The 24,246-nt window shown below is 46.1% G+C and overlaps 1 protein-coding gene across 1 annotated transcript; it reads right to left on the bottom strand.

Annotated features, from left to right (window-relative positions):
• Positions 1 to 24: 24 nt before the first annotated feature.
• Positions 25 to 18,214, bottom strand: Cd59b (CD59b molecule). The gene is given in 4 exon segments (NM_012925.2): positions 25 to 1,300; positions 3,312 to 3,413; positions 10,075 to 10,150; positions 18,148 to 18,214. Coding segments are annotated over 3 exon segments (381 nt in total). The 5' UTR covers positions 10,133 to 10,150; positions 18,148 to 18,214; the 3' UTR covers positions 25 to 1,079.
• Between the last annotated feature and the right edge of the window lie 6,032 nt (positions 18,215 to 24,246).

Below are 24,246 nucleotides of genomic sequence, written 5' to 3'. Positions count from 1 at the left end.
GTTTTGTGTGTTTCCTTTCTTTTTTGTTTTGTTGTTATTGTTGTTTTGAGGTTTTTCTTTTCTATGTATGTATGTATGTATGTATGTATGTATGTATGTATGTATGTATGTATAGACAGGCTTTCTCTGTATAGCCTTGGCTGTCCGGGAACTGGCTGGCTTTGACCTCACGGAGATGCACCTGCTTCTACTCCCAAGTGCTGGTATTAAAGGCATGCACCACCACTCGCCATTTTGTTTTTCATTTGAGGCAAGGTCTTACTATATAGTTTTAGGTGACTTGGAGACCACTGTGAAGGTCAGGCTGGCCTTCAACTTATGGCCCTCCTCCTGTCTCTGCCTCCAGAGCACTGAGATGCTAAACATACTAAGCAAGCATCATCACATCTGGTTCAGAGGTCTTGTTGAAATGTAGGTCAAATCCCTATGTTTTCTAGCTGAAAATGCAGCTGCTTCATTCGCTGCTGGAGCTGGAGCTGGGGCTTATGGGTAAAGCACTTGCCTACATGCTCAATGCACTGGGTTTCATTCCCAGAACTGTTTTGTTGTTGTTTTTGTTTTTGTTGTTTTAAAGCAAATGAACAATCAGCGCCCCTGACTGACAGCTCACATATGGAACATTTGCACACCAGCTCAGGACCTGTAAAAGTTATGAAAGCGTTTTGAGTGTGTCAGAGTAATGAAGAGAATCCTCCTGGTCCACTCACTTAAAGGTACTTTCTGACCTCACTCCTCAGCTACATTCCGGGAACCAAAGAGATATCCCTGAGGGTTGCCGGAAACCCACTTAAGCTGAAACTGAAAGCCAGCCCTCCGAAGTGACAAAGGAAGATTACATAACCTGTTAGTGTTTTACCCACGCACTTCACTCTGTACCTGCAGGTGGGCCTTCCCTATGTGCACGGTGCTCTTCGGTGCTCTTCCGTGCTGCTTACAACCCTCCCTCTTATCCAAGATTTCAAGTGAACTATATTGTTTCCTAAACGAATATAAGTTGGAAAATAATAAAGGCTTTAGAGTGCTGAAGAAGAAGAAAAAGAAGGAAAAAAGAAAGGAGGCATCGGGAGCTTAGAGATGATTTAGAAACAAGGCTTCAAAATGGCCGCCAGAACCGAGGTCACCAGCAACGCTGTCTTCCCCAATAGGGAGATTGCCCCATTGTTTGGCTTGTCTTCGAAGCTTTTGTTACACAAGTCCGCCTGGCAGCATCTGTATTGTACGTTTGCGATTTCTAGTCGGCTCAAAATGAACTTGGCATTACAATCCGAAAATCTCCAACACTGTTGATAGACTTGCTTTCCTGTGGAGAGACACACACATATGCTAAGAAGCCACACAGTGGTCAAGGAAGCGACAAGCTCCTCCCTACTTCATCCCTCCCCATCTGTGGCAGGCAGGAGAGCTGGCCTGGGGTCTTGAGAGTGAGAGAAGTGGCCCTATCCCTCACCAGTTGCAACACTTGGGAAAGCAGGCCCTGCACCACGCCTGGACAACAGGATAGAGCTGGCCCTGACTGCAGGGGGTTGCTGGTGAGCCTGCCTGAGGGCATGCCAGTAGGAGAGTCTTGGACTGGCTTACCAGCTCAGATAGGCACAGGTCCAGGGCTTTGAACTGACCCACCCCAACATCCAATCCATTGATGGAATGCTGGAGTGCATGAAGGCGCTGGTCCTTCAGATCCAAAACTGCAGGACCTCCATGACACAGGCCAACAACAGGACATCCAAGAAGAGTCCAAGAGAGATTCCAGTATTACAGAGTAGCAAAAGCCAGAGGCCTTGTACCAGACCAAGTCATTTCAAGCAAAGAAGTGTAGACAAAAGGATATAACTCTGGGACACACTATGACACACTACAGCTTTTTTTAAAATATTTTATTTATTTATTATATATGAGTACACTGTAGCTGCCTTCAGACACACCAGAAGAGGGCATCAGATCTCATTATAGATGGTTGTGAGCCACCATGTGGTTGCTGAGATTTGAACTCAGGACCTCTGGGAGAACAGTCAGTGCTCTTAACCACTGAGCCATCACTCCAGCCCCCATGCTACAGCTTTTACAGGGAGATATTTTTTTCCTCTTTTGGGGGGAGGTTGCAAAGGCAGAGGGTGAATATGAGAGGAGGGAAAGATGAGTGCAATTGGGGGACATGATGTGAAATTTACAAAGAGCTGTAAACAAAAAGAAGAGGAGGAAGAGGAGAAGGAGGAAAAGGAAGAAGAGGAAGAAAGTAGAGGAGAAAAAGGAAGAAGAGGAGGAAGAAGAGGAAGAGGAGGAGGAGGAGGAAGAAGCAGAAGCAGCTGTCATGCAGATATAGTTCTGAACCCACCATTCAGTGTTTTGGGGCTTAGCCTATGGCAATAGAGAGGCTTGGGCAGAAAGAGGCAACTCAACCTGGGTATGAAGAGAAGCAGGCAAGTAATGGCATACCTCCAAATGGAGACTTTTCCATAAATCTAAAGTCTTGTTAGAGCGGTAGAGTAGTGTGTGTGTGTGTGTGTGTGTGTGTGTGTGTGTGTGTGTGTATGCATGAGTATGTGTATGTGTGTGTGCATGAGTGTGTGTATGTATGTGTGTGTATGTGTGTATGAGTGTGTATGTGTGTATGTGTGTGTGTGTGAGTGTGTATGAGTGTGTATGTGTGTATGTGTGTGTGCATGAGTGTGTGTATGTATGTGTGTGTATGTGTGTATGAGTGTGTATGTGTGTATGTGTGTGTGTGAGTGTGTATGAGTGTGTATGTGTGTATGTGTGTGTGAGTGTGTATGTGTGTGTGAGTGTGTATGTGTGTATGTGTGTGAGTGTGTATGAGTGTGTATGTGTGTGTGAGTGTGTATGTGTGTGTATGTGTATGCATGACTGTGTGTGTATGCATGAGTGTGTGTATGTGTGTGTGAGTGTGTATGTGTGTGTGAGTGTGTATGTGTGTATGTGTGTGCGTGAGTGTGTGTGTGTGTGTGACTGGAGGGAGAGTTATAGGCAGCTATACTTCTATTCCAGAGGGAAGTGTGTGTGTGTATGTGTGTGACTGGAGGGAGAGTTATAGGCAGGTATACTTCTATTCCAGAGGGAAGTGTGGCAATGCCTACTAAGATTTTTAAACACACATTGTCTCTGATCAATCAATTCTACTTTCACAGTGGCGTAGAAGATGCAATACTATTTGTAAAGCAAGAAGATATGACACAACAGCAGCCATTACTGCTGAGTAATTTGGTGAGTACAAATTGAGAGAGGTTTGGAGAGTTCCAGGCTTCCCGGGTTCTCACCCCTGACCACACTTACACCAGAAACCCAGAGGCTCTTACCGGATACAGCAACAAGACAAGCATCCAGGTTAGGAGAGCAAGTGCTGTTTGTTTTGCATGAAGAAACCGGGTCTAAACAGTTGTAGCATCTGAGGCTAACACCTAGAATCAGAAAGAGACTGTTGGGTTCTGTAAACCAGAAATGTCTTCGACCCTGGCAGACCTTGCCACCACCAGTGAGCACAGGTCCGGGTCAGCTTTCTTATTTTTATCTTTTAATTGAAACATTGACAATTTCATACCTGTATACAATATATTGTGAGCGCATTCACACTCTCCCTTTGCCTCCCTTATTCCCGGCCCCCTCCTGCTGAATCCTTTCTTTTCCCCAAATAGCTCCCTTCCTGCTTTGAGATGTGACTGAGTTAATTAAGGCAGGAGAAGCTCAGTTCTTTCCCACAGGGCTGCCTGGGGCTCAGCTACCATTATGATTCACACAGGAAGTTCATGGGTGCTGGGGAAAAGGAAGGCAAAAGTAAGTCAGTGAGTTGATTTCTTCTTTCTTTTTTTTTTCAAAATGGGTGTAACAAACACCCTCACCCAAATCACCTCTGTCTTAGCCCAGTGGAGGTAGCGTCTGCTTTTCATACCATTGTTGGGAACTCAGCTTCACAATGTGACTGAACTGGTTAATCCAGCACAAGGGGGAAAGAGTCAGGTCCCTTGTCAGCTGATCAGAAAATAATAAAGACATTCCTCATACCAACAAACCAAGTACATCAGAGGAAATGGGGGTGGGGGAGTCATTTATCCTTCACCTTGGGAAGGAAATATCTGTTGGGTTTGAACTAGGGACCAATCAGAACGTGCTTCCCTCCTGTCTTAACAGATACAGGGGTTCCCTACCCCCTGTGATTCAGAGGCTACTCAGGCATGCTCCCCACCCCCAGACTTCAGGGGAGGAAACACTAAACCCAGGAGAAACAGATACTGCCTTTCTATCTCCAGTGGCCTTCTGTCCTAGGTTCTCAGTGTTGACTCTGGGACCCCAGCTGCTCTGGGAGTGGTAGAAAGCTTGTCTGAGTTCATGAGGCAAATGCCTTAGAGTGTGGGGATTCCAGGAGAATAACGGTTGTCAAGAACCTCAGAGGTCAAAGGGCACACTTCCCACTCATCTAATGAATGCACCTGAGGTGCAATTTCTTCCACACTTCCTATTCACCTTCTAGATTTCTCCCTCACTCCCTGACTCATTTCCTTCCTCAAATTAAAATGAATTTCCTTGCTTTCCATGCTTTCTCAAGTCCCCTCTTTTCCCTTCAGACCCTGCCATACTCTCTGATGCTAAGTTAATCACATTCGAGACCTTTCAGTACCATGAACCAAAGCTCCTAGGAAAAAGCCAAAGCCTTAACTGAGCTTCTTTGAAGCTGACGAATAAGCAGGGCTTCAAGGACTGTCGGGTTGGGAACGTGAAGTCCAGAACCAAATTCCTTTGAACTGTCTTTAGCCCTCTTAGCCTTTTTATGGCCTGCCTCTGTACTTGATCAAATAGTTTGGAATGTACAGACTGAACACTGGTTTCTAACCAACCAGAAGGCTATGAATATAGCCAGAGAACCTTCTCTTTAACCTCCAACCTAAAGTTTACACCAATGTATTCCAATAGTGTCTTGGTTTATGACTTTCTTGGTTCTCCTACTCTTTTCTATTTTTCTCATCAAACTCCTTCTGTGTTGGAACATAGAATTAGGGTATCTGTGTTCCTGGGCTCCAGAAGAAACTATCTCTTTTCCCCTTTGGGATAAGAGTTCTGTTTTTGCTTTTGGTAGTAGTACCTAAAACAGAAATTCCAGGAAACGTTAACTTAAGTGGCCGAAACAACGATGGGCTATCATCTTTGCATTCAGATTGAAATCCATCTTGGTGGCAGGAAGACTACTGACTTTGCCATGATATATTGAGTTGCTTGAATTAGCTACATAAAAATGAGCTCAAATACAGCACTGTAAGACATAGCCTGTATGATTAATAAAACAACAACAAAAAACCCACTTCATTAAAAGTCAAAACAAGGAAGAGACTGAAGGAAGTCAGACACTACAGAGGCCTGTGTTGGCACTTGGCGAGCATGTGCATTTTGTTTTTGTTTGTTTTTTGAAACAGGGTCTTTCTACATAGCTCTGACTGTCCTGGTATTCCCTATGTAGACCAGGCTGTGCTTGATCTCACAGAGCTCTCCACCTGCCTCTGCCTCCCTAGTGTTGGAATTAAAGGTATGTGTGGCCATACCTAGCCAGCAGGTAGATTTTTTAATGAGAGGAATCACAAGCTGTAAAGCAGTTTTAAAGACAGAATGGAGCCAGGTGTAAGTGTAAAGAGAATCCCCTCACTTTTAAACCCATGCAGCTGAGCTGGGTATGATGATGTGCACATGTAATCCAAGGGTTTGGGAGACGGTGGAACAGAGTTGGAGGTTAAGACCAGCACTGGTTATATAGTGATTTCAAGGGCTGCCTGGACTCCATGGTACCTCCTCCAAAAGCTCAAAGGCTCCATTAACTGTGTGAATAGGAAGTTTCCTCCTAACCTTCAACTCAAAGGTGCTACTCTGCAATGGAATGATGTCGAATGAAATAGACAGAGAATGAACCAACAATCCCATAAGGGTTTTACAAGTGCAAATACACTCAACTGTGCATATGTCAAGGACCCCTTGGTGTGAAAAGACATTTTCAAAGGTTAAAAAAAAATCTCTTCACAGATTTGTACTTCTAGATAAACATTTACAGATGACTGGTTCCGTGCTGGGGAACACTAACCATGAAACGCTAGGCAACATGTTACCCCCTAACACATATCATTCCACCCATCGGCAGATAGACGTTATACACTGACAGACGGTTATTACATTGTGGATTTCCGTAATCAAACTGTTGTAGAAATGTGTTCCCTCTATTGTTATTTATATGACCCTGTAGAGTGTGTTTGATTTTTCCTGGCATGTAAGGCCTAGAGTATTGGCTATCTTGCCCTTAAGAGGGAAAGTTTAAATGACCTTTGGAATAGGATATTTTCATTGATCTGCTTCCTGATAGAACTGACCAAGGGCCAGAAGTATAGACAGACAACACAAGACAACAGGTATACACTAAACTCGTGTGGATTGGGCAACCCAGTCATGGCAGGAACATTAAGCCCTAGTCCCTAGTTCAAAAAAAACAAAAACAAAAACAAAAAAAACCAAAAAAGAAACAAAAAACTAATCATGATTTACTGTTGAGAACTAGGAGTCAGGTTTTACTTATTTTTTCCTTCTTTAATTTTATAACTGAAGATGAGGTGAAAATGAATTATAGTCAGGATATGTGAGGAAGTGAGGCAAGAGTCAGTTCATGTGGATGTATCCCCAGGCCAGGGATAATGCTCTTCCTGTCACAGGGCTTCCACTAGGTAGCATCCACCCTCAGAAAGATATTTTCAAAGATAAAATATGTACAGCCTCATAGAAGGATGCCCTAGGTATGTTATGACTAAGCCCAGTGTGGTTTTTGAAACCCAAGCAATGACCTTTAGTTCTAAGGCCGATGACTCTATTTGTCATCAGGAGACAAAGGAAGATGTTTCTAGAAGTTGAGATCATCCCTTCTGCGTATGGCCAGGAAGCAAGCTCTCTGTAGTCTATCAACACCTAAGTGTTCACAGGTGTGACGTCTCATTTACAGGGGCCATTTTGATTTGGAAAGATTCTAACACAATATCAGAAACATCAGAAACAACAAAATAACCTCCCTGCCAATTTTGTTTGCAGATGACTAGACCAATACCTGGAGAGGTTCAGTGAACCACAGAAGGATACCCAACAATAAAGTGACAGAGTCCAAGTGGGGCCCCACGCCTATAGGCAGGACTCCATCAGACATTTCTGCTTTATCTCCTCCAGCATCAACATGAGAAACCTAAGGATGCCATTTCTCTAGTAGACACATACATACGAGAAGCAAAGAATGGGGGGAGGAAGGGTATTGTGTTACCCTGGTTGTTTGAGGGCCTGTTTATAAGATCACCCACAGAAGTGAACTTGGTCTACTACCTACAGCCAGAGTTCATGTGGCTAAGTGACAAGACTTAGGATGGAAAGGTCAAGGTCAGTGCCAAGGCTGGGAACTTCTGTAGGGCAGACACACCCCTAGCTAGCACATCCAATCAGTGTTCCAATGTCTGTGTGCCTATATGCTAGGCCCTTCACACAACTGTTACAAATAGCAGGCTCAAGAAATGTCATCCCCATTTCAGAAGAAAAACACTAAGGGTAAGACATTAACAAACGTAACAAGTACTCCAGGACAAAGGTCTCAGTGACCAAACTGAGGCTGAACCCAGACTATCAGTTCTAAAGCTCAAGACTGGTTTAGCCAAGATATTTTCTAACTTTATTGAGTTGGGGAAAGTAAACAATGCAGAGAAGTCAGGGCAGCGGGGCCAGTGATGACGCACACCTTTAATCCCAGCACTCGGGAGGCAGAGGCAGATAGATCTCTGAGTTTGAAGCCAGCCTAGTCTACAAAGCAAGTTCCAGTACAACCAAGACTGTTACTTAGAGAAACCCTGTCTCAAGAAACCAAAGGGGGCAGGGGGCAGGTCTTAAGTCAACGGATGGTTGCAACTGGGCCAGGACATCGGGGAGGGCTTGTCTCTCTGGGCCATTCTTTTTTTTTTTTTTTTTTTTTTTAAATTTATTATACATAAGTACACTGTAGCTGTCTTAGACACACCAGAAGAGGGCATCAGATCCCATTACAGATGGTTGTGAGCCACCATGTGGTTGCTGGGATTTGAACTCAGGACCTCTGGAAGAGCAGTCAGTGCTCTTAACCACTGAGCCATCTCTCCAGCCCCCTCTCTGGGCCATTCTTACCCTAGTTCCTGGAGAGAGTTATCCTACTCTAACTGCTGTAACAATTGGAAAGCCTGTACCACTTGATTTCCTTTATTACAAAGGATCAAATGTTATTTCTTTGGTCAAAAGCCTTTGACACTGTGGCTTGTGAGCAGGAAAATCCTCCTGAGGGCTTCCTAGGGTCTTAGACAATAGCAATTAAAAAAAAAAATTCAGTCTATCCTCTTTCTTTCCTTTAGCTTCACACTCAAATTCTCTGAGGAAGAGGACTATATGTATCCCAGACCTGTCTCAGGGCAGATGATGGTCTCAAACCCATCAGTTCCCCCAGATTACTATGATGGGCTATTATAATGACAGGAAATGCAGCAGGAAGAAAACTTAAGGATGAAATGTGATGTGACAGAGGTGGACTCCCTCACGGCCCATCACGAGGGTCACCAAAAGCAGACAAGAGAAGTGAGCAAGGAAGGAAGCCATGAGACGGAGCACAGAGTATGTCCCCTTGGACAAGTGACCCTGCTCCCCACTGTCAGCGGGCAGTCTCCCTGACCTCTTATAGAATGGCTAGCTAGGAACAGAGGTGACCTGGCATGGTCCCTGCTATATAAGCAGTCAGAGTATGTCAGCCACTAACTCTCCAACATGGCAGGAACCTTCTACTTCCTACTTCTTGTATTTCGATTTCTTTCTCACCTCCACCCTTCCCACCCACCTCCAAAAGCTAATAATGGCCGGGACATTGTAAGACTATGACATGGGCTGAAGAATAACCCTTGATCTTTATAATAGCGCAAAGTGGGTGTTCCCATTGTTACAAAAGAGTCAGAACCGCTTTCTTCAGAAGCCAGGGGAAGGGTACCCCAAAAATGGTCTTAGGAGAAGTAGCTAAGGAAACAGTAGTGTGGGAGTGACCTACAGTGAGTGAGTACCAGGAACTCCGGTGGCAGACTGGGGTCATATTGTGACATGCTACTTCTGGGTATTAGTGCATGCATTTAAATACCTTGCGTTATTCATAAGTTTGTAAAATGAAATGAGACAGGCACACAATCTGCTAAACGTGCATGAGGGTTAAATAAGTAAATACACGTAAAATGCTTAGGCTAAAGACCAACACGCATGAGGGCAGCTTAAATTTATTTAGACATTGCTGCCACCATGGTGAGCATGATCTTAGCAGCCCAGGAAAATGAGTGGGCTGGAAGGACAGAGCTCAGGGGGCTGACCTCATAGTGGGCCCAAAGGTGTTAGAATCTAGCCCAGACTACTGCCACTGCAGCTTTCCTCTGTAAAGGAAATAACCATGTTCCTCACTGGGAGCCTCTATATAAATTCCTAGACCCAGGAGCCTCAATTTTAACAGGATGGCAGGCTCCATATCACTTCCTCAAGGAAGTTCGGAAATCTCAGGTAGTGGAAAAAGCCATGTCCTCCACATTAGACACAGCCCAGCTGCAGACTGTGAAAGCTGCAGAACCTTAGCCCTTTGAGACCCATAAAGAAGGTGCCTCCGCTTTACCCTCCTCGTCATAGTCCTTTCTACTTGCTGTATGTACATCCATGGCATTAGTAACTTGAATAAACTCTTACCCAAAAGGACAACCCACCCAGGGTGTCCCTTATATCCCATACCTGAGATCTTTTAGAAAGGACTCGTACAGCATTCTAAGGATGAATGGCATCTGCTGGAATCCCAAAGTATATGGAGGGACAAGAGAGAAACAATCTCTCCACCCCTATTAAACACTTTTGTTAGCCCTTGATTTAGCTCAGGCGGGCACCCCAGAACTGACAGGCAAGCAGGAACTGGAACCTAGGAAGGGGAGAGACTGGAAGCCAGTAGGACAGCTCAGACTACCAGAGGCCCGAGAGAAAGTAGCATCATGGCCAGGGGCAATTTAGAGGGTCCGAGTCACTCACCTGTGGAACAGAGGACAGCCAGAAGCAGGAGTAAGATGAATCCCCTCCGAGCTCTCATTGTGCTGGTCCACCAAATCTGGAAAGAATAAGAATTGTCACTGACCAAAGATACCTTCCAGGTATTTCTAAAACCACCAGCTAGAATCCAAGGAGGTCGTGGGAAGTGCACAGGGGTAGGGTGCATAAACTAAGGGCAGTTCTTAGTAGGGCTGTAATAGTTCTTTTGCTTCAAGGCCTCAGGTAGTGAAGAAATGTTCATTCTTTCAACATGGAGGAACTTCTTTTTTTTTTTTTGGTTCTTTTTTCGGAGCTGGGGACCGAACCCAGGGCCTTGTGCTTCCTAGGTAAGGGCTCTACCACTGAGCTAAATCCCCAGCCCCCAAAAGCCCACATCACAACCTTTTGACACATGTGTATAACCTTTAGGTTTCTTTTTTTTTTTTTTTTTTTTTTGGTTCTTTTTTTCAGAGCTGGGGACCGAACCCAGGGCCTTGCGGTTCCTAGGTAAGCGCTCTACCCCTGAGCTAAATCCCCAGCCCCTACATGGAGGAACTTCTAACCCACTGCTGACCCTTAAGAAACTTAGTCGGTAGAAGCCAGTGTTCACGGTCACACGGGGAATAAATCTATCTTCCCCTGGGCCAGGGATGTTTATTTTGCATGCATAAGGCCCTGGGCTTGATACTCAGTACTGTAAAAAGAGAACCTACTATCTCCCCATAGTGTGGTTTGGTCGATGAAAATGTGAGATAACCGATTCACACTGTAGTTTCAGCTTCAGTTCCCACAGTCCTGCCTAAGCCACTGGTTGAGCAGCCATGCCCTTTCCCTCGGTCAGGCCTAGTAAAGAGTCTAAGCAGACCTCTGGAAGGCACCAGAAGGTGGGGGGCGTATGTGTGCACAGAAGGGCTGTGTGTATAGAGATGGAGGCTTTGCTGTCTTGTTTCAGTGCCTCTCCACCTTAGGGAACAAAGCGGCTATTAGGTAACCTTGGTCCTCACTATACAAATGAAAAGGTGACTGGCAACGAGCAACAGGCAAGAAGCCAAGTATGGACATGCCTGAGACTTCCCTATCACTCAAACAGAACAAAACAACAAAACAAAAACAAAACCCAAGGCACAGGAGGTTTCAAACCTTCCTACGTGCCAACTCTTGGGAGTAGACTTAAGAAGTGTATACCTTGGGACGAACTCTGAAACAGGGAGGCGGCAAGTCATTTAAACCATGGGGCTCTACACATTCTTCTCCTTAGACCACAGGCCAAGGCTCAGGCCCAGCAGACACACGGAGTCAGTGGTGGGGAAAGCTAAGGCCCCTACGCCTTCGGTGTTAAGAGATTTGAAGTTCTGGGTGTGCTGTCAGCCTTGTGCCTCTGAGGAAAGTCTGCTGGTCACGGTCAGAAGAGAGAGCAACTAAAGAAGGTAATGTCTGCATTGTCCACTGAGTCATGCTGAGCCACCATGGGTGTGCGTCCTTCAAGGACAAACAGGGCCTGGCCCTTTCCTTACAAGTGGTGTCACACCTATGCCCCCAGTGTGCTGTCAGCTTCCTGCTTGGTTACTCATGCTGCGAGGATTCGGAGTACAATAAACGATTTACAGACGCAAGTTAGGCAGGGCTCGGGTGTAAAAACTGCTGCAGGGAGCGGAGAGAGGGGGATTTGACCAGAAGTCCTCAAGTAGACAGGAGGGCCTCAAAAAGTATGAACCAGCTTGGTCAGGCATTGGCATTAGGGGAAGAGGGAAGGTAGTTCTGCATTCCAAAGAGGCTGGGAAGGTATCAGATGAGCAGGAGCTTTTAGCACCAGTGAACTTCCCATGGGAAGGTACCCAACATAAATAACACTGTGAGATACACGCAACCCCTTCCCCAGATTGCACTGTGACGAGGTACAGTGGAAAGAACTGGAAAGACTGAAACAGAGATCTAGTCAAGTATGGGGCTTCTAAGTCTAGTTCTCTACACACAGTCTTGAATAGTTCTCAGGTTGTTCTGGTCCCTTATTTGCTGTGTGCTCTGACCTCCACTCTTGATCCAGTAAATATGGGACTTGTTATATGTACTACAAGGGACATTGTGTAGCTAAAGAAAGCTAAAGAAAAAGAAAAAGAGGAAGAGCTGGCATTACCTCTGAAACTAAGTCACACAGTACCCAAGAATAAGAGAGCAGGCAGAGGTGGTGTTAGTGAGAAGTGTGAGGTTAGCCACTCTCAGCCTTAGGGAGCAGATGAGCAGAAAAGATCTGAGCCTAACCTAAGGTAGGCCTCAGAGTCTTACTTTGCTTCCTATACCTGTCTGTCTGTCTACCAGTAGTATCTTTTTATAATAATAAAATGGTGGTGGTGGTGGTGGTGGTGGTGGTGGTGGTGGCAGCGGCGGCGGCAGTAGTAGTCAAGGCATGTTTAGAAAAGGGAGTTGCTGAGCTTCTGGACAAGTCTTGGTTTAGATGGATTGGCAGTGCTTCCTTGATCTTCCCAACTGTTAAACTGTACAAAGATTTTTATTGAGTGTTTTACTTGGGGAATTCTGAAATGTAGTTCCTAAAATATAGATGATGATCTATGGCTAGTAAAAAGGAAATGTGTAATGTGACATGTTCCCCGTGGTTTCTAATTATAAAAACAATGCTTGGCTCATTGTAGAATGCACTTGGGGAGGGAGATGGCAAAAAGTAAAGGACTGGGAAGAATGGAGGATTGTCATCTTGCTTAACTGTTACTCTCCACATTTTAAGGTGTCTCCAATGCAGCTTCAAGCCGACGGCCACTCCACCTCTAACTCACCGAACACAAGCATTCTCCTCTTGGAAACCTAGTCATGGTTTTGTTTTGACATCAATGCGCAAGGCCGTCCTTCCCCTAACCCCTTTGCTCTTCTGTAGTCTTGTAGTAGGAGTGTTCCTACCACATAGGGCCTGTCCCTGTGAACTACTCTAACAGTTCTGCTCCAGTTCCAGCATTTAGTTCCTCAAAGAACACACCACTGATCAGTCTTCAAAGACAACAGTGAGTGGCAAGTCTCTCTCCTTTGAGCACAGCCTTAATTATTAGAAACAGCTCTTGGCAGGCATGGTGGTGCACGCCTTTAGTTCAGCACTTGGGAGGCAGATGCAAATGATCTCTGAGTTTGATGAAGTCATCCTGGTCTACAGTGTTTTAGGACAACCCAGGGCTCATATCATGAGACCCTGCTTTGAAAGACTAAAAAAGGAAGAAAATACAGAAGCAGGCCAAATACATTCCAAATAAAATCCACAGAACAAGGTTGGGGAATCTATTGGGAAGCAGCATTTGAGGTTGTAGAAAATACACTTTCTTTTTATTTTTCTCTTACCCTACCTGATTGGATATAAAAAATATACTACCTCTCTGAACTGGTTACTTGAGGTAAAGAATGTTTCATGTTTATATCTAATGTGTGTGTGTGTGTGTGTGTGTGTGATATGAATAGACTCCTATGTCTGTTCTGAAAAGAGTTATTTAATCATTCTCCCATATTTGGGAAAGATGAGGCCTGGATGAGTTTCTCGTAATCCTAAAAAGTGACACTATATTTTAATATCAATTTGTCTCCAATTTATATAATCTTAGAACAGCCAAATTGTTTATTTCAGTTCTTAATTTGTAAAGTGGTTAATAATCATTTTCTATGGGACTAGAACACATAAATAAGACTTCAGCAGGGCCTGCTGCTACAGGCCTGTGATCTCAGCTGCTTGGGACACTTAGACAAGAAGATCATCACTACTTTAAAGCCTGCTTAGACTAGAGTGAGTTCAAGGACAATGTGAGCACCTTAGCAAGACTGTAGCTCCATTTTTTTAAACAGTGGCCACCAAAACCAAACAAAAAGTAAAAAAAAAAATAAAAATTGAAGGGCCGAGGATATATCTGTCAGTGGCAGAGTGCTTGCCAGGCATATCATACATGAAACCTGAGACCAGAGACCCTGGGTTCAATTAAATAAACACACTAAACACGCATGCACACACAATTTAAAATTTCAATCAAGACTAGGATATGTCAAGTGGCACTTTAAGAAGCAAACATGAAGATTAATACACAATTCTGTATTCGCAGACCCGACCTGGAAATTATACTTTCAGTCAGGGCACTACATCTCTGAATTTCTTTCCATGTAAATAAACTAATAAGAGCTGTTGAAACCAGAGGAAAGGCCGGAGGAACCAGGGCTGTTCTACGGACCATTTTAAAACCATGGGAAGGGGCTACAGAGGAAGGGAGAGAAGGGCAGTCTCCGTATTTCCTAGGCAGGGTTCTAGGGTCAATGCGGGGTGCACGTTGCATCTTCCAGGTAAGTATTCTACCAACTGAGCTGCACCCCTGCATCCTAGACTTTCTAAGCACGGCCCCTCACCTGCCTTGCCCTGTGAAGGAACTCTGCAGAATGCGCTCATGAGAAAGCAATTCCTCTAATTGTTCTCCATGACAGTGGAAGTCATAGAGTAAAGATGCTACAAGATTTCTTTAAGAGACAGTAAGAGTTAAAAACTAAACAAGCAGGGCCTGCTTGGCGGATTAAAGGTGCTTGCTGCCCAGTCTCACTATCTGTGTTCAATCAGCGTCCATATGGTGGGAAAAGAAACCCAACTTCTCAAGTTGTCCTCTGATCTCCACAAAGTTTCCATGGTACATTAATACCAACAAATAATGAAGTAAATGTAACTTTAAAACTTAGAGAAAGTCGAAAGACTGGTATAAAAAAAATCGTTCTATAATAAATCCAACCTGAACGTTATTTAGTCATTGCCAGCCAAGGGAAAGCCAAAGGGGACAACAAGCTTGACTACGGTGCTGTAATGTTGTGGGCAGCAAATACTTTTGTCATATTGGTAGATAGGAAATGCAACGTGACTGTAATATGGTTGTCCATTAAGAAAAGCAAGAAGAATCCAGCTTCCCGAATACCAAGTTTTTAAAAAATACATTAACTTGTTTACTTACGTGGACCTGTAGAAACATTCCAAAGAATGAGATGGAAACACCTAACATATTACACAGTGATTTACGATGGAATTCTCTGAGGGCATACTTACTATTGTGAGGTAGATTTAGTCTCAGCCACTACCCCTTCCCAGTCATCCCTAAGATAGGACCTTAGGAGCCCACTGTTAGCAGATGTGTGGTGTGCTGGACTATATAAAAGAGGGATTGAACACTGGTTCTCAGTTTCATTGACCATGATGAGGAGGATCACTGGACTCCACCCTAGAGTCTGGGAAGGCCTAAACCATAGCACAGTGGTTTGCATCGTCCACAGTTCCCTACCCTAGTGCTGCAGCTGTTGCTCAGGCCACACTGAGAACCAGTGGGTTGCAGTGAGCTAGCCAAGGGTTGAAAGTGACTCTCCCAGCTGGGCTGTAAAGTGAGCTGTTAGTGTTAATTAAATAATTAAAAGTGTCTTTCTTCGGGGCCCAGGTGATTATACCACTTGATGCACCTTGTTACCAAACAAAGCTTGATGGCTAGGTAACTTCTGTTTAGGGGGCAAATACTACAGCCCAACGCTAGTGTTAGCATTCCTGACATTCCAATGTGATCCTTACAACAATAAAATAAGCTAACTGTAATCTCTTCTGTTACTTAAGCAACCGAGAGCCCAGGAGAGCTAGTTCCGAGGCAGACGCTGCAGGCATGCAAAGTAACATCTCTTTTCCACAAACCCAGACCCTAAGTCTAAAACCTGTGACCACAGGCCAGCTCTAGTGGTGGCTTGAAATGATGCTAAGGTTATATACATTATTGTGGATGACTCCACTGTCCCAGTGTGATCACAGAGTGCTCCGAAGGGAGAAGAAGGGAGTAGAACCGTTCTGTGTTGTGTTGTCAGACACCAGGAAACAGAAGCAGAGATAGGAGACAGGAACAATATTGCTAACTTTGAGAGCAGGAAGAGCTCTATCGGCCACTCATAGCCTCTAGGAGTGCTCAGTGACAGGCACTTCTCGAGGAGATCAGATATGGGGTCTCCCCTCACAAAGGCTTCATTCTGCCAACACTGGAACCAGTAAGGACAGGCACGCTCAAGGCCTCCGGGAAGGGACTGATATCTCACTTTTAGCTCAGTTCTGCAGACCATGGTCAGACTCTGGTGAGATGAAAGAACTGTAACACAACGTGTGTTGTAAGCCCATTTGATTGCTTATCACTTGGCAGCAATAAAAACTTACATAAAGCCAAGCATGTTGGCATATACCTATTGTCCTCAATATGTGGGTGGCTGAGGTGGGAAGGTCCTGTAAACCCGAGAATTTTAGATCCATTTGATTAATAAAGTTAAACCCTAATCCAACCAAAAACAGCAGAACAAAACCCCCCACGCTTGCTGTAACCAGCAACCTCGGTACTGAAAAATGGTTGGACAGTATCCAAGCATAGATTTCATTGAGCTCAGAACTGTGAACGTAAGTGGAGATTGTAATTCCAAATAATTGCAAAATAAATGCAGCTAAAAACCCCCCCACAAAACACACACACACACACAAAAAAAAAAAAACAAAAACAAAAACAAAAAACTGCATGTCATTCTCCCTCCCTCCCCGCCCCCTCTTTCTCTTACTCGTATGTATGAAGCATGGATGTCAGAGAGCCATGCCCACTACCACTGAGCCACACCCCGGCCAGATGGAAGACTTTAACACGAGCAGTTTCCATGGGATTCGTCCACACTTTTGACCCTGGGTTGCTACTTCAGGGAGCTTGGGGCTGATGTACTTTAAGGCTGAGGATGTCATAAGAAATAAAGCTGCCACATTATCATCCTACAGGAGGTTTGGAGAGGGCCAGAAAGGTGGAATTACCTGTCCCAAGACAACAGGGTAGTCACAAAATCACTTTGGATGTATCTTGCTTTTACTTATCAAGGTCTGGGTACAAAGTACCTTAATATACCCCGGTGTTAGCAGTCTGGGGGTCTGCTTGTATGCCCCTACGAGCTTGAACATGCTGTAACTAACATATAAGACACCCAAAATCCATTTCCTTAGTTCAAAGCAGTAATTACTTCAGCAGCTAGGGACAAAGCAAAATACCATCACAATGGAAAGGCCCCTCCCAGTCACCTGGTGGCTTGGATAAGCACTTCAGAGCTCTTGAAATCTCTCACAGATCTGCTGCTTCACCTACAATGGCCTCCCTCTCCTAACTTATTCCAAGACCCCAAGTCCCTGGCTCATCTTGGAATTCCCACCCTAAAGTTCATTTGATTTTTGGTTGGCTGGTTGGTTGGTTTTTTTGTTGTTGTTGTTGTTGTTTTGTTTTGTTTTGTTTTTTCTCCTTCTTTCACCCTGCCCAATGAAACGGACGGTTTTATAGCGAAGTACATGTCAAACATTTTCAGCATGTTTAGGGCATAATGAGGTAACTCCTCCTTAGTCTCCCCAGAATGTTAACAGCAAATGTTGTGAGCTCCCACGATTGTCGTTCTGACGCAGTCACTCGGTGTGTCCCCTCTGGAGAAAAGGTGCCCTGAGGAGGGTCTCCGGAACATCAGCTGTTTTCCACATTCCGGGAGACTAACGGCGAGCTACCTTAGTGCTCACCGCCACCCTGCGAAATAAGGTCTTTCCCTTTACTGATGAGAAAACAAGATTTAATAGCTTGCTTTCGACTACCTACGAACGAAAACAAAAGGCCCTAGCTGCCTACGATTCTTTTCAAAGTCCGCCCTCTGACAAAAGGAAGGCCAGGCCCATGCACCAAAATATTCTCTAGAGCAGTTACAGATTTGGACCTCCGCAAGAAGAACCGCAGTGAGTGAGTGAACTTCGGTCCCCGGGAGACCTCATTCTCGGAGAGGCCGGAGCTTCCCCGGAGACAGGCGCCCAGGGAATGCCGAGCTCCAGGATCGCTGAGAAGAAAGAGTGTGGGCTGCGGCACGATATCACTATAATAAAAAAGGCTGGCGGGGGTACAAGCCGGGTAGAGGCCTCACGAGGAAAAAGGAGCAAGGACACCTTACCGCACCCCCAGCCCTGGACGCATGCGCTCCCGAAGCACCCCCACCTCACACTGCAGGCTCCGCTGCAGCCAACTCCACGCCCTGGCTTACCTGCAACCTCGCAGTCAGCTAGATCTGTGCTAGAGGTTCTTCTTGCCTGCGCCAGCTTTCGGGCTCCGACTGCTGTCTGCACCTCTACCAAACTCCATTGGCCACTCCCAAGAACTGATGACCACGCCCTCCCTCCGCCTATTCTGGGTCACTGCCATTCCCTCTGTCAGAGAGCGCTTGGTCGCCAGGACCAGACTCTGGAAACCTAGGGAACAGAAAAGGCTTGCGTTTCCCTCTGATTCCTTACCCCTAACTAGGGCACCCTAAAAGGCTCCCGATTCTCCCTTTCTTAAAATAAAAATTAAAAAAAAAACAAAACACTTTCCAAAATGTTTTTGTGCCCCGTATTTGCTTAGTGCCCAGAGCTATCTCTTGATAGACAGACACATCGTGGATATCTTTCCAGGGCCATATAGCAGTGACTTGCTCCTGTTCTCAGGTTCTGACAACCTCTAAATTCTTCAGGCACAGATGCCATGTATTTTGTTTGGAATCAGGACAAAATTCTGTTGTGCATTTGGGACCTTTTGTGGGCTGGTCAGGGACCAGAACTGCCGCTTAGACCTTCAAGTGAAGATGTGATAGGAGGTTGCCTTTATCATTCAGAAAGACTCTCATCCAGGAAGGAAGCAACAGGGGAATAATAATTAAAAACAAACAAACAAAAAACTGAGAGGCTGGTCTCCTAGAGGAACAAGAAATACTCTTAGCATCGGCCCTGAAAGACCTGTTCTGTGCCGAGTTGGAAAAGGAAGCATGAAGGAGAAAGGAAGCAATGACCCAGGAAGAGAGGAAGCAGTGATCCAGGTTGATTTTGGTTTTGTTTTGTTTTGTTTTAAAGTCTTTCTGTCCTCAGAAGCATTTCCTGGTAGGTTTATTGTTTTGTTTGTTTTTGTTTTCCCCATAGTAGACTCCCTACATAGCCCGTTTCCCCTTCCAGGTAGTGCGTCTGTATCTGCCCTATCCTAAATGATAAAGGTGGTTGGGACATCCACTCTGTCCCTAACCTATCAACAATTACAGAGTCTGAGCCATAGAAGCACGCCTGTAGACCAGAACCAATGGGAAGAATGGGGGATCACCAGGTAGGATGCCCTAAACATATTTGTGCTTTTGTGCTTCTTGTCTCATACAAATTTTTCTTTGATTTCTAGGATGGGACAGACACGGAGCACCCCACTGGGCTTGGTCCTGGAACACTTTAAGGACTTTTGCCTAGTCTAGAAGACTCTGTCTGACTGTTAGTTCCCACAAACTAACCATCTTTTGCAGGAACAAATGGCCCACCTATAAAGTAGGATGGCCCGAGGAGGGAACTTTCCACCTCCCCATCGCTTACAGGGTGAAGGCTATAGTTTTTGAGCCCAGGGACCACCCAAACCAAGTTCTATATATCACCATGTGGTGATACCTGGTCGAGAAGCCCCCTGTTTGGATGAGGCATTTTTTGTCCCCAGCCTCGATGCTCCCTGCCCTTCTTCCTCTAAAAGAGGTTCAGCCTCAGCCCCCTGCCTTGCTTCCCCCCTTCTGCTCCTGAGGAGTATCTCTGTCCCCCTCCTTATGTTCCTGCTCCTGACGCCCTGCCCCTGCCTCTGCCCCTGCCCAGCCTACACAGGCAGAGGGAGGAGCATCCCCTGAGTTCCTTGACTCTCCTGACTCCACTTGGAGTCCACCTCATAGTCAGCCTACACTGCTCAGAGGGTCCACTCTATTACAGCCTTACCCATCTGGGCTTTGGTTCCCCCTAAATGCTCAGGGGAGAGAGTTCATGACATATGTGTCATTTGCCATCAATGATCTTTATAATTGAAGTTGCAGACCCCTCCCCCCATTTCCAGAAAGATCATCAGCTCTCACAGGTCTTCTAGACTCAATCATGCTGACTCATTTGCCCAGTAGGGATGACTGTCAGCAGCTGCTCCAGGTCCTCTTCATGACAGAGGGAAGAGAGAGGATCATGGGAGCTGCCTGGAAATTGGTGCCGGGAGCAAATGGGCTCAAGTCCAGGCTGATATTGACTCAGCCTTTTCTTTGCCCTGACCAGACTGGGATTTTAACACTGCCGAAGGTAGGGAGAGGCTCCAGGTCTACAGCCAGATTCTGATGGAGGCCTCTGAGAGGCTGCCAGGTGGCCCACAAACTTATCTAAGGTGAGCCAGATGATTCAGGGAAAGAATGAGAGCCACAGGGAACATCTAGAAAGACTTTTTGAAGCCTACAGGACCTACACTCCTTTTGACCCAGAAGCCAGAGAGCACCAGTCAGCTATAAACATGGCATTTGCTAACCAACCTGCCCTTGACATCTGTTGGAAGCTTCAGTACCTGGACATTTTAGTTCAATACCTGAGGGAGTGAGTAGCCATAGCCGAGAAGGTTTTCAACCACCAAGAAACCCCCAAAGACTGACAGACCAGAGGACTGGCGAAAAGTGCTACTCGCTGCCAGGAGCTGTGGTTGTCTTGATAAGAGAGAGCTGAAAAAACCTAGCTAGCAGAAGGGGCAAAGGTAAGCCAGTCCCCACTGAAGGAAAAACCTGTCCTCCATTAGAGAGGGGCCGATGTGCCTATTGCAAGGGAAAAGTCCATTGGAAGCATGAGTGCCCTAAGAAGCATCAGAGAGGGCCCAAAGGTTCTGGAATTAGAAGAATTAGATGACTGAGGGTGTCAGGCTCAACCCCCCTCCATGAGCTCTGGGTGACCCTGAGGGTGGAGGAGAAGCCCATAGACTTTGTGCTGGACACAGAAGCACTGTTTTGAGACAACCACTCAGGCCATTGTCAAATTGAAAAACAAGGGGCAACTGCCACTAAGCCCTATCCATGGATAGGTGGACCTGAAGAAGGTGGGCTTGGAAGTGTGATGGGTAAAACTCATTTATGGTCATCCCTGGATGCCTAGACCCCTCCTGGGAAGAGACCTCCTCACCAAATGGGAGCGCAAATCCATGTGGGTCCAGAGGGAGTGGAAGCCATGTTCTGACCTTGGCCCTACAAGAGGAATACAAATTGTTCCCTCAACCAGCCCCATCTCCTAGCCTGTTACTCCAGGAGTTTCTGGAAGAAGTTCCCAAGGTCTGGACAGAAAAATTTCCAATGGGGCTCAGCTACCCAGCCCAAATCAGGCAATATCCAATGCCCAGAGAAGCCAGAACAGGGACCAGCCCTCACATTAACCGGCTCTGGGAAGCAGGGCTTCTGATTTCAATCAGCATGGAATGCTCCCCTCTTTTTGGTCAAGAAGCCCCATTCAAATGACTATTGGCCTGTGCAGGACTTAACAGAGGTAAGTAAGAGGGAGGAAGACGTCCATCCCACATCCCAAACCTGTACACCCTGCTGAGCAGCCTCCCTCCCGAGCAGCTGAGCAGCCTCCCTCCGGAGCAGGGGCACACACTGTACGCTGAGCGGGACCTGAAGGATGCCTTCTTCAGTTTGGCTCCAGTGCCCAAAAGCCAGTCTCTCTTTGCCTTTGAATGGCAAAACTTGAAGAGGCTTCAATGGACAACTGACTTGGGCATGCCCACCTCGAGGATTCAAGAACTCACTCATCATCTTTGACGAGGCACTGCATGAGGACTTGGGTGAGTGCTGGCCTGCCCACCCCAGATAACTGTGCCCCAGTATATAGATGGCATCCTGATTTGGGGGGAGGGGCTGACCTGGAGCCATGCCAGCCACACAAGACCTGCTATAGGAGCTGAACCAACTTGGCTACCCACTGTCTGTTAAGAAAGCCCAGCTTTTTGTCAACTTGCGGTCACCCATCTGGGGCACATAATGGGGGGCCAATGCATGCTATCAGATGTCTAGCATCCTTAGCATCCTAGTTCCATCAACCCAAAGGCAAGCATGGACATTTCTGGGATCTACCTTTGATCCAGAGTGAACTCTGTAATCCAAGTTGGCCAAACCACTATAAGAAGCCATCAGAGGCCAAGAAGATAAAACAGAACGGACTTCTGAGAGGGACCTGGCTTTTAAGACTCTAAGAAGAGCCTCATGGGAGGCATTGGCCTTGGCCCTCCCAGACAATCACACAGCTTTCCCCCTGTATGTGGATGAGAGAAAGGGAATAGTAAAGGGAGTGTTCACCCAAGCTTTGGGACCATGGAAAAGACCTGTGGCTTATTTATCCAAGAGGCTGGATCCTGTGGCCTGCCTCTGGATCATAGCTGCCACTGCCCTGCTAGTTAAGGATGCTAACAAAATAGCCATGGGGTAAGAACTTATCACCACCTCCCATACTATTGAGGGGACCCTCAAGAACCCAACACTGGCACACCTTCAGGCTCTACATTTGAACTGTCTTTGCATAAGACATAACCCATCATCTGCCCTAAACCAGCCACCTTGCTACCTAACCCATCTGTAGTTCTGACTTGACTGACATGCCCTGTCCAGGTGCTGAACGTATCTCCTTCACGGATGGGAGCAGCGTTATCCAGAGTGGAACCAGGTCTGCAGGGCAGCGGTAATGTTCTTGGACTCTGTTATTCGGGCAGCTGTTTTGGCACTGGGAACTTCAGCCCAGAAAGCTGAACTGAAGGATCTAACCTAGGCCTTAAAACTGGCAAGAGGGGCCGTAGCTAACATCTACACTGACCTCATATGCCTTTGTTACGGCTCAGGTCCATGGATCCGTATACCAAGAGAAGGGATTATTGACTACTGAAGGAAAAAACATCAAAAATAAGGAAGAAATACTTGCTTTATTGGAGACATTATGGTTTCCCCTCAAAATGGCCATGACTCATTGCCCCAGGCATCAGAAAGGAACATCAGAAATAGCCCAAGGGAACAGGCTAGCTGATAGTCACCGGGAGGCCACCCAAGCCCCAAGCTTCCACTGCCAACATCCTGGTAGCTTTGCCTCCCTCTGCACTCCCAGCCATCCCTGAATATACTCCTGAAGACAAAACAAGATCAGGCAAAATGCCAAGGAGTTTACAGAAGAGATATATGGTTGCTGACCTCTGAAGGCTGCACCATCCTACCTAAGGAGTTTGCTAAGCCACTCACCCATCAGATTCATCAAGCTTCACACCCGGTCACTGAAGGCTGAAGGAATTGCTTTGAGGAGCAAGGTACAAAATATTTGACTTAGGACACTTGATTAGGTGATCTCACTGTCCCACCTCTCAGGCCCCAATCAAGGAGAATCCGGTCAATGACCAGGGTCTAATTGGGAAATAGATTATACAGAAATAAAACCAGGAACACATGCTAGTTTTTATAGATAACTTTTCAGGATGGGAAGAAGCCTACCCTACAAAGGAGATGGCCAACATAGCGGTAAAGAAGCTTCTGGAAGACATCATATCTGGGTCTGGTTTGCCTACCCTGCTTGGGTGTGACAATGGACCAGCATTCATCTCAGGTAACTAAACCTCTGAAAACTCAGGTTCTCAGAACCAATTGGAAATTACATTGTGCATACAGACCCCAGAGTTCAGGGCAAGTAGAGAGGATGGATGATCCCACCCTGAAGGAGGCCTTGACCAAATTAACCCTTGAAACTGACTCCTACCTTATGCCCTATAAAAGGCTAGGAACATCTGCTATACTTTAGGTCTCGCCCCTTTTGAGATCCTATATGGGAGGGCTTCTCCCATGCTGACTAACCTCCAGTCTGGTATCTTAGCTTAATAGGGACAACATAAGTTTTTAAGATCCTTGGATGCCCTCCATAGGGTCCAGAAGCAACTCTGGCTTGCCATCCACCAGGTTTATGAATCTGCTTCTCACCCTAGCCCCCAGTGCTTTGAACCAGGTGATGGAGTCTGGATTAAGACATGAAACCACAAGACTCTGGAACTTCGCTGGAAAGGACCTCACACCATGATCCTGACCACACCTACAGACGAGATCAGGACACTGATACACCACTTCCACATTAAGCCTGCCAGGAGGGAAGACGACCCAGCAGTTGAGGTTCCATTGGAGACTCCCAGGTCACCCCACACCCTGTCTAGCCACCCAAACTGCAACCCCAGCACTCCTGATCCTGCTGGCTTGCTGCTTATGCTTTGCTACATAGCCACCAGCCCCCTCTAGCCCCTGAATCTAACCTGGCAGTTAGTTAATGCTGCAACCGATAAG

This window comes from Rattus norvegicus, chromosome 3 (assembly GCF_021556685.1).
Source record: "Rattus norvegicus strain SHRSP/BbbUtx chromosome 3, alternate assembly SHRSP_T2T, whole genome shotgun sequence".
NCBI lineage: Eukaryota > Metazoa > Chordata > Mammalia > Rodentia > Muridae > Rattus > Rattus norvegicus.
This window is presented reverse-complemented; position numbering and strand designations above follow the sequence as displayed.